Below are 11,478 nucleotides of genomic sequence, written 5' to 3'. Positions count from 1 at the left end.
TTTGTAGTTTTCAAGTGATGTGTGTTGTTTGTTTTTAATGTTTATTGATTTATTACAGAAACCACAAAAATATGTAAACAAATTTTACCGGCACAAAGATAAACCTAAGTGTACAATTCCAAGTCCTCCCTAGTCGTAGGATGGAATGAAATTACCTTAAAGTTCTGTTTCTTTTCATGGACATGCTAAATGGAGTTAGCTATTTACTGCCGTAAGTGTAGATCCTGGTGGGGTGGACAAGGGACTGGTGCGATTTGCCTTGGAGTGTTGTTTTCCACAGTCCCAATGAATTCCTGATTAATTTTATTAGCTCACTATTAGTCTTGTTCGGTGCCAAGCACTCCACTGGCGCATTGAGTCATAGGCTTTCTTGTTGTCAGTGCAGGTGATGTTCAGGTTGGCCTGTCAGGGGTTAGAGTCCTGTTGTACTGCTCTATCAACCAGGAGCTGATGCTTTGGCCCTCTGGTGTTATTTTCAATGCCTTGCTGAGCTGTGCTCATGTATTGACTCATGTGCCTACTCAGTTTACTCAGTTTGGTTAGCACATTTTTTAATATTAGGATTTTTACTGACAATTAACAGTTTAAAGCATCAAACAGTCAGATCTTTGTTTCCTAAATTGAGACGAGACAAAACCCAGAACATAAAATGTGACATTCTATGCACTTTTAACACATCCTAAAGTTTTATTGGGCATTTTCTTGACTTATCCATCAGTTCAACTTTAAGTGAAAACAGCACAAGTTACCAAGATCATGGCAAACCCTCAGAAATACACAGAAACATTAGAAAGGGAACTGCTACAGTGGTCATACGTAGAAGCACAATCATTATCACCATCAAAATCTCCCTTACGTTGTCAGATCCAAATCCACCTTAACAACAAATCCAAATCAAACTTTATTCTTTTCTAAGTAAAACAAACTTGTTTGGTTACATTTTGAAACCTTAGTCATAGTGTTAAAAACGGTTACTTGCTTTAAGAAAGAAGCTTTTTCTTTTCAAAATCTGTTTTTTTTTTCTCCTAAATTCACAGGCTTCACATTTAAAGTCTCAAATAAAAACTTCAAGTTTCTCACAAAATAGGTAATACTCATCCTTAACTCCAGCAGAATCTGAGAAGGAAATATGAAAGTGGAAGTTCACGGCAGTGTTTATATGGCAGATTGGGATTTTATTTAATTAAACCCCAATCAACACTTTTCTCCTCCTTAAACATTATAGCACTTTAGTCAGCTTCATACGGTGGTCACTCTCATGACCACCTCATGGTTGCTGCTGTGCAAGTTGTTGGGTCTTAGCTGGCTGAGGAAATGTAAAACAGTGTAGCCACAGTGGTGGTTCAGAATAGTCCTGATATGGCGGTTTGCCCTCCGGCTGCTGTCTGTGACAGTGTGAGAAGAGTTCCTCTCTACTCGAACAGTGCTTTTGCTGCTGGAACTGATGGGGTCCCCTAAGTCCTTTGCTTTGTCATAATTCAGCACTTTCCACTTCTGGTTCACCGCCTGCCAGCGCTTAAAGATCCGGTAGACAGATGATCCTTCGTGGATTATAAGGCCTGCGTGTGAAGATCAAAGGCAAGAAAAGAAATGTTACTGTGGGCATTTAAGGATGTAGAATGTTTCTGTCCTCATCTGTGTTTGTGTGCAAACCACAACATGGTGTGCAATGTGTGCTACAATTCCCAGGTTAACTGACATGTCTCCTTGAAACAGTGTGCAGCGGTGGGCAACAGGCTTTGAAATATGTGTGCTCTCATGTGGTCTGTGTGTTATCCTATTGGCAGTGCCATGTATATATATTGGAGTCTGAAAGATTTATCAGAGGGCCGATCTTAGCAGCAGGCTGTTATTTCTGGCCAATATGGTGATGCTGATCTATCAATGTCTGAATTTATAACAGCTGATAAATAAAAAATATAAAGAATAAATAAGTGACAGGAGAAACACCAGTCCACCATGTCATGAGTGTTAATGTTGCATAGTTTGTCCACTAGAAGGCACTTCCTGTCAACTTCCAGCAACAACAACCAGCTGATCAGAGCAGAGGCGGGCTGAGCATAAACAAATATAGCGGCCTGAGAACCAGCCTATTCATTTATGTCCTGTAATGGACATTTGTTTTTGGTCTAGATATCTTTTGACTTATTTGAGCTACCCTACTAAGTCCTGATGCACTAAATAGAGGACATCTTCCATCCGGGAGGATATATCAGAATATTTTATATCACCAAATATTGGTATTGGTTTCTGTCTCAAAAATTCGATATCATTCAGGCTCTAATATAAACCCTGCTGTATTACAAAGGCAGCACACTCAGTGTAATACCTGCGTGTCAGACCAGAGTGTTCCTCTCACCATTGTCTGAGTACAAAAAGTTTTCAGGCAAACTCTTTCAGTTTTCTTCAGTGTGAAATCCTAGTGTTAACTTCATCCTCTTTGTGCTCCAGATTCGCTTCGTCTCCCTGCAAGCTCCTGATCCTCTTTGGTCTGCCGGCCCTCCATCAGACCTTCATTCTGTGTGGCCAAAGCCATTCAGGGACATGCTCTCCTAGAATTCAGATCTAACAACGCTAACTTTTTTTATATTAAAGCCACAAAAGCATCTATTCAAAATGTATTTGGTTTTCTTAATATTGGGGATGCTTGGTTTTAAGATAGTATATATTAAAAAGGAAGTACGCAATCATATTAAATTACTTGTTATAAGGTAAGTTTGGATATGGTAACTGAAAAAAAAAACATAAAATAATGTATCTTACAGGATGTATTGCAATTTTGTGTAATTATAGGGAATATACTTTTTGAGCCCCTCAAAAAACTGATTGTCATTCACATAGCTTGGAAATCTGTGATTCTTTATGTATAATCATGTCCAAAGGTTTTTGATAATTTTTGATACAATAGTCACAACAATAAGAAAAACAAGGATCCTGATCCCATCATCATCATCAGACTGCGACAGATGAGGCCATTAAACAGCAGCTGTAGCAGGTTTTCTTTGAAACTACCTTAAAAATCAGTGCAAGTTAGAATTAGACTCTGTATATACTCTAGCCAAAAAAGTCACAGGCATTACACTGCCCCCACAGGCTTGGACGGTATTAGGCATGATGGTTGCATCACTTCATCCCTTGTCTTCTTATCCTGATGCAATAAGAGACAACATGACCCTTTTCCTTTGCTCCAGAGTCCAATCTTTATGCTCTATAGGCAAACAGAAGCCTTTTTTTCTCCACTGATAAGTGGTTTTCTTAAGGCTGCGCAGCTGTTTAGTCCCATTCCCTTGAGTTCTCTTCACATTTTGCTTCTGGAAACACACTCTTGTTTTCATCAGTAACCATGAACAGCTGCAGGTTCTACTGTTGATTTGCTTTACAATTTGATTTCACCAAATATTTAAACAATCTCTGACCGTTTGATCATCGAGTTTTCTTTTCTGACCATATTTGTTCCTCGAAGTTGATGGTAGTAATGCCGTGCACCGTTCTTAATACGATTTCAGTAGTTATAGTTAGTAAATTTTAGTAGCTTGATGCAGGCCAATAATTCAACCCATCTTTTTCACGACAACGGCAACCTGTTGCCAGCCCAAACATATAAATCACTGTAGTAATGATCCAATGGAAAGCTCCTTAAGCACCTATTTTCTTAGATAAACCAAACCGTTGCCCTTTTGTGGGAACCTTGCAGTGTATATGGACTCACGACATATTACTTAGAATAATCACCAAATGATAAATTCTAATAAATGATTGGGAAATTGCAGAGTTGTAAGATAAAAAGTCAGATTATGCAAGAATGGCACTCAGTTTGATGACATTTACACCAAATGTGAAATATATAATACCGAATATGTGGCAGCCGTAGTATCTGTGTCTTACCTATGCAAACTATGTCCATGAAGCCGTACATGCCGTAGCATATCTGGAAGAGAAGGTCCTGCCGTTGCCATTTGGCTGAGGGGCTGAGAGAGGACCAAACCAACCAGGAAATACTTGCGATGAGGAACAGAGAGCCGAGGATAATGGCTGCAATCTGTACCTTCTCAATCACAGTCAGAGAGATGGCCTGCCACTGGATACAGACACAAAAACTGAATGAAATGGTTTTTCAGATAGAAACTGCAAACTGCTTCTTGATTATGTGAGATAATAGCACAGAGTTTGAATCATTGCCGTACATCTAAAGAGGCCCTGGTTTTTTTTATCAGCACATATTTCCCAGATGGTTTCTGTGATTTCTGGAGCATAATCACTGAATCTCACAGGCAATAACAGCAATTGTGTTTTGCAGGTTTGAAAGTGGATTTGAGGATAATCTGATCTCCATAATGAAACTACAGACTCTTCTCCGTTGTACCTTTTTGAAAGAGAATATATTACTGGGAACAAAATTATTCTTCGTAAGTTTCAGCGTCTCTTCTCTTTTTTGTCCTGCCACGAAAGAAAACTCAAAATTTGTCAAAATTGGAAGCATGTCTACTCCTGATTCTCACTGTAACTAATCATAACTATGGTATTATGGCATTTATTAATTTGGCACGTATTAGCAAGTATGGAACAACAGTAATGATGGCACATTCTCCAACATAGCATACGGCATCTCTCACACAGAAAAAGGACACGGGTCGAATATGTTCTGTCATTTCCTTCCCCTGGCCCCGGACCAGTCAAGGCAGATGGCTGCCCCTCCCTCGCTCCGGTCCTGCCGGAGGTCTCATCCTGATAAAAAGGAGATCTTACTTTCCGCCTCTGCCAAGTGCTTGCTCACAGGAGATCATCAGATTATTGGAGTTTCCTTTCTAAAATTATAGGGTCTTTACCTTGCATTATAAAGCTTCTTGAGATGGCTGCTGCTGTTAGCTGGTGCTAGATAAATAAAACTGAACTGCTCTGAATTCAGCTGAACTGAAGGAGAATTATCCAATGATGTCTGTTTTCTAGCATTAAGATGCTGAAATCACTTAGACCAAATCATTCAACTCTTTCAAATGTGCAGTGCCTCATTTTATTGTTCTTGGCAACCTCCTCCTGCAAGCCCTCAATCCTCACGGTTTTCTTCTCCATTTGTTCATAGAAACCCTAAAAATAGCTCTGTGAAAAGTATGCAAAGCTACTGTGCTTCCTGTTGGGAATCAGTGCAAGTTTACTGAACAGCATGAGTTCAAAATGACTGGGAGCCTGAGGGGATGGTAATGTGAATACTTCATGGCCTCTACAGAGTGCCAGCACATCGACTCTTAGATTACAGTGACCCCTAATGTGATTATCGTGCTCCTCTGCCAGTCAGTCACTCAAATCTGGCGAATTAACCTTTATTTATGGCTTTCGGCCATAAAGCCATCAAGGACTTTATTCTTGTAGCAATTCTAAATCCTATAGGAAGGGTTTACAGTGTTAACATTAAAACACAGTAAGAGTAGAACAAAACCACATTGACCATACCTGCAGTGGGTTTTTGGTTCTAATGGCCAACACCTGGTACTTAAAGTAGCAGAGCTCACAGCTCCAGGAGCCTCTCTCACTGATCCAGCGGATAAGGCAGGACTGGTGGGTACAGCGCACTGAGCCATCACAGCGACAAGGGCTCAGCAACTCCCCCTGCAGGATGAAACATTAAGTGGATGAAATGGCCTTCCACAGAGCATTGTGGACCATTGCAGACAGCTGCAGACACCGTGGATGAAGGGTTATTCTATATTATCTACAGGTCTGCTTTCAGGAAGAGTACACAGTTAGCGACTCTGCAGTGTTGTGGTTGTGCTGGCTCAATCGTGGTCACTGCAAATTGGATGCATGTCCACTGACATACACATCCACTGACCTGTCGATGTAGAACGTGTAAAGATACATACAGTTGTGTTCTGCTTTAATACAGAGTTAAAAACTAATTACACTTTCCATTGTTTTGCCTTGACTGATAAGCACTGCCTGTACATGTAACCTCACAGTGTTGTGTTATCTCTCTCAGTTGTGAACAGGATCCTGTAACTCCAGCCTCTCCTTTGGGAACCATCTTGTTGACTCTTCCTACTCTTTCTGACAGCTTGGAGTGCTTCTTTACTTGGCAAGCTTTGCTGGCATTTCATACTGAACATTATTTGGCTTTTTCAGCCTGCTGCTGTGCTGCTGATGCTTTGCTACTCTCTTTTTGTGGTGAAGTAATCAATAGCCAGTAAGGTTTTTTGGTTTTGTTTGTTTTTTAAAGGAGAGTTTTTGAAGAAATTCGAGCAAATCTATTACTTATAGGAAAGTTTGCGGTTTGAGCTTTGGCTCCTCCAGTCTGCATGTTGATCTATCCTTGGTAAATATACCAATGGAAATAGAATGGAAATGCAGCATATAAGGTAAAAAAAACCCCACACAGTTGGTATATTGCATGGTTGGTCAAAATCTGATGGTACTGCATTCATACCTCCATTTTTTTAACACAATCCCCAGCACCACCAGCTAAACCATGAAAGAGTCCACTGTGTTTTGCAAATGCCTGCAGACACTCACTGTTGTACCTCTCTCTCCTTTTTGAGCTTTTTTTTTTATTTATCAGCGAATGATTTATGGGTCAGTGTTAAGAGGTTCAGCACACACAAACAACATTTCTCTGAAAATATTCAGGTACACAGACGGGTCTGAAAATGAGTGAAAGAGCAGCCAAAGTCCAAAAAAATAAGAGAAAAAGACAAACTTTGAAAGACCAAGAAAGCCTGGAGAACTATCGCTTAAGACCACTTTAAAAATGACAAATAAGTCTGGCACCTTGGAAGAAAAATATAAAGAAACAAGGGGCGGCTCAAGATTTTTGCACAGTGTGTAGTATATATGTGCTGTCTGCCTTAATATCCTGCGCTTAAGTGAAACATGAATTCACGATGACACTATGTGATATTCTTTGACTAAACGCTTCCTAAGACCTTTATCTGAATACACTTACCTTTCTACTTTCCCCTTAAAAAACCACGAGATATCTGGTGCAGGTTTTCATTGTCAGCATGAGACTCCCTAAGGCCTTTGGACTGACAACACTCTTGCACATCTTAATTTATTTCCTGTCTGACTCTGGGTGACGTGTGAGGCCTTTAATTATGTGGATTTCTGGAGGCGAACCAAAAACTTTACCGAGACCTCCAGCGGAGTCCGTCCGTGGGAGACACTTTCACTGTACTTTGACCTTCCTGTAACTAAAACACACGATCAAAGGTTTGATCCCTTCATTAATGGTTTCTGCTACAGAGTCAGAGTTATTAAACAGATACTGCCCTTCAAATCCCTTAGAGTAACAATGAGCATAGATTGATTTATTTTCATGCTGAGAAATCCTTCTTAAAACCTTTCTTTATTGCTTTTTTAAAACAGCCTAATTTTGTGCATCAGATGCTGAATCTGTTACTGTAAAGACTTCACTACTTCACATGGTAACATAAAGCTCCTCCCTTTTCTCTGAGACTATTCTTAACTGATGCCCTTTGTCTGCCCACTGCTATTTTCAGATCGCTGTTGATAGATAGTTCCCCTATTTTAGTCTTACTCACTCTGACTTCGTTCTCTCTCTTTTTTTAAACTTCAGAGCAGATGTGATGCAGTCTTCCAGATACTGAAAACAAGTTGAAATTGATCTACAGTAGCTGACATGTTCTCCATGTCTTTGCAAAGGAAACACATAGAATCCTTGGCACATAAAAGGAATCCTTACTGATTTTACACATCAAGATTGCCTTAAAGGTCCTCGGGAGCACTTTTGCATTTGTGAAAAAAGATGTTATCACACATTATATCTGGCAAGCAATACAGAATTGTCTGTTGATGTACTCTCAGACTTTGGGGGCAGTGGGAATACTGAACTCCTTCATACCTGAGCATGAAAAATAGCCTTAGATTATTTGTTCACTCTTTTTAGTAACACAAGGAGACTATATGTACAGTTTCACTATGCAAACTTGAATTGACAGTATATTATGCTGAATCTTGACTCTTACGTGACTCCAGTAAAGTCACGTCACTTACTTACTAGTCCTCAGCAGCTTCAGGAATTGAAGCTCCTAGCATTATACACCCAAATCTCTAATTTATTTGCATTGTGGGTAATGCACAACACTTTTCGAGTTTCACTCATCACTGGTAAAGTAAAAATCTGGAGATTTCACCCTCTGCAGCTTTATCGGCTGTTCCCTTATTTTCCAAGCAGATGGATCTATGTGTTTGATTTGGCACAGATTTTACACCAGATGTCCTTCCTGACACAACCTTTATAACGACTTGGGACGAGCACTAGAAGTGCACTTGTTGTGACTTCCTGAGAACCAGGAATTGTTCACATTTCAGGTAACTGTGTTAACCATTACACCTGCACCAGGTTTGACCATTCATTAAGTCCGCCTCTAGGAAATCACACTCAAGTAAAGTATTTGAGTGCACAAAGAAAGAGCTTGAGTACACTGGGCTAAATGCAGCTCAGGCTGGTGGTAAACTTTAAAGATCTGGCTTCAACTTCTTTACTATTTTGGACGATGAGTAAATTTCTAAGCAAACGTTCTCCTTTCGATTCTTTCCTACAATTCCCCTTTAATTCTGTTGTTTTCCCCATGCATCCGGTGGAAACTTTTCTGAGCAACTTGTCTTAAGACACTTTCTTTAAGTGATTGGAGGGAAGCACCATGAACAAGCTACTGCTAGAGGCTCCAGTGGTGTTTGTTCCTCCAGCACCAGTACCTTTTTTTTTTCTAACTTTACCTTTTCTGGCCCCTGGAAGCAGATCCGGCACTGCGGTGATCGCGTCCCGCTCTCTGAGAGACTCGGGAGTGAAGCAGCATCCATGCTTCCCACTCCTCCTCCCTGAGGTTTGGAACCTTCTTTATCCTCAAACGCCAGGCTGCGTGGCCGGAGGTCAGAGCCATAGTACTCCTCCTCGTCGTCCCGCTGAGAGCAGCTCAGCTGTGGCCAACCACAGCCTCCAATAGCGAGCCCTCTCATCGTAGTCTGTGTGTTCGGGTCAGTGTCCGTCCTCCGGCTTGATCCAGAGCGCATCAGTAGCAACACTTTGAGTTCATTAAAAAACATCCGGATGCGATACTTAAACATTCTTTAGCAGCTTTACTACACAGCCACAAACAGAGCAACCTTCAGCTTCACTGTCACAGTCCCTTCTTCTTCATTATTATTATTATTGTTATTATTATTATTATTGTTGTTATTATTACTATTTTTGTTGTTGTTGAGGTATTGAATTGATTCAAGTAGACAGTTCAAATCCTACTGAATAAAATTCAGATCTGAATTGAGAAAGCATGCGACTAACATGATAGGCTATTAGATCAGCCCATAGCTCTTTGCATATCCTGTTGTTATAGCATGTGCACCGCAATCCAGCCAATAGGGAAGGATTATTTTTCATGGATAGAGGCGTTTTCTTTCGGGATTCAATGGAGGCTGAGAGCCACGAACTGTGAGGCACAAACATTAAAGTCAGAGTAGCCCAGCAGCATCCTCTTACACGTCTCCATCCCGCTCGCTCGCCGATATCCCAAGGTTCAAACGGGTCATCTCGATGTTGTAAATCACCAGGAGCTGTCCGAGGTTTGCCACAAAATGTTTTCTTCTTCTTCGGGCAGAAGAGCAGCGAGGGTGTCTGAGGTGTGGGGTTGATGCTGAATCCTATTAACAACTAAGTCCAATCCGATTTATATTTGAGTTTCTCATTTACCCACAGAGCGGGTGGAATTACACGAGGTGACAAGCGTGCATCCTTTGTTGTCTGGCAGTGGCATCCATCACTTCGCCACTCTTTCCTCCTGTTCGCTTTAGCCCTTTTCCCCCCTCTCTCGCTCTCTGCTGTTACATCAGGGGGGTTCGTCCCGCACTTTCTCCCCTTAAGCAGGTCCGACAGCCAGATTATAAAGTTAGAATCCAGCGGCGTTCAATCTCAGCGGAGAAAGCGAAGAAAATAACATCACATGAAAAAAAACATCCTTTCACAGCAACTTGTAATGCCACTTCTTTTCCCGACCATCTCTGCGCCACAAATCAGGAAGAGCGAGAGGATGCCAGATATGGATTCCTGTGAACACAAAAAGAGCCGACAGCAGACCGCAACTGTCCCTTCCGGGTTGCTAAAAAACAAAACAAAACTGCACCTTCTCACTTATTTAGCAAATCATATCAAGACCCCGGAGAAAAGGCAAGACAATGAAGTGCCACTTCACCTGGTAGACTGTAGTATAGTGTCTCCTTCATCATAATCCCCAGGATGCTGAGATTCGATTTTCAGAGGTTTCGTATGCACGTCAGCTCAAACCACCCAAACTTCGTTATCTGTATAGTTTCCTATTTTTATTTTTTTTTAAAGACCTTTGCTTCTTGCAGCTAAGAAGAAATTATCTCCATCCTTCATTGGTGGTGTAGCTGCTGACTGTGGCTGCTGTCCAAGGTGCTGATATTCATGTGACGTTAAAGCCACGTGCTGTTATTCATCTGCTGGTTGAGAAAAAAAGCAACTATTGTAATAAACCAGTGAGTGAGTGTGTATGTGTGTGGTTGTGAGCTGTTCTGGTATTACTCATGTTGTGGGGACCTAAATCTACTCAAACAGTCGATTTATAGGGACGAGTCTTTCTTCTGGGGACAAAAAACAAAGTCCCCTCAAGGAAAATCATTGAATTGCATGGAGGTATGGGTTACTGTAAGGTTTGCACAGCCAATGAAATGTTTGCAGAAATCATGGAAATCCAACAGTTTGCATGTGTGTCTAACAACCAGAACAAAAGCTCTCCAGGGTTGAAGCAGTAGAAAGTGTGCATATAAGATGATTTAACAGATTCATCATTCACATGAACATAACAACACAGCACAGATAATTGTTTCAGAGGAGACAGTGTACGGTTTATTATTAAATAAATAAACATGCTCTCTGTTCTCCCATTACAAGAAGCAGCGATTGGGCCGGAGCGAAAGGCAGATTCAAAAGATGGAATGTTTCACTAGAATGAAAAAGCTTTATTTATTATTTTCTCATGAGACTCAATCACAGGGGATGGAGGGAAAACTGGAGTCAGTGGTGAGGAATCCACTGCAACAGAGGGAAAAGTGAGTTAGTTGTTGTAAAATATCAGGGGGAGCAATTGTGGATGTGATTAGTGTTTACCTTTGTTCGGCAGAGTAACAGAGCTTTGAGGGGGGGAAAAGGAAGCACAGGTAAGTGTCAAGATGTTCAAGACAGAGAAGGATCCAAGGGAAGAATTCCTTCAACAGGTGCTTCCAGGAGCAGAGCGGCAGCTAGGTGAGTGATCTTGAGTGATACTTTCTTCAGTGATCGATTAAGGAATGTACTGCATTACTTTTAAGAAAAGTAACAAATAAATTGTTATTCGTTACTTTTTTTGAGTAACAACTCCCAGTACTATTTACAGCACAGTGGTGAGTTTTAGCTTAAAAATACAACGTGTTATAATAAAAACTGTAAAAGTATATTTTGCAGATGTTGTG

The 11,478-nt window shown here is 40.8% G+C and overlaps 1 protein-coding gene across 1 annotated transcript; it reads right to left on the bottom strand.

The window, feature by feature from the left end:
• Nucleotides 1-664: 664 nt before the first annotated feature.
• LOC100705835 (E3 ubiquitin-protein ligase MARCH9) lies at nt 665-10,445 on the bottom strand. Its single transcript, XM_003441490.3, has 4 exons — nt 8,731-10,445; nt 5,449-5,604; nt 3,886-4,078; nt 665-1,559 (listed from the first exon to the last, which is right to left on the bottom strand). The coding sequence occupies exons 1-4, from the start codon at nt 9,076-9,078 to the stop codon at nt 1,240-1,242; spliced, it is 1,017 nt and encodes a 338-aa protein (XP_003441538.1). The 5' UTR covers nt 9,079-10,445; the 3' UTR covers nt 665-1,239.
• Nucleotides 10,446-11,478: the final 1,033 nt, after the last annotated feature.

Source organism: Oreochromis niloticus, linkage group LG5, assembly GCF_001858045.2.
Source record: "Oreochromis niloticus isolate F11D_XX linkage group LG5, O_niloticus_UMD_NMBU, whole genome shotgun sequence".
NCBI lineage: Eukaryota > Metazoa > Chordata > Actinopteri > Cichliformes > Cichlidae > Oreochromis > Oreochromis niloticus.
Note: the sequence above shows the minus strand (reverse complement) of the source record. Positions and strands in the feature narration are given on the sequence as shown.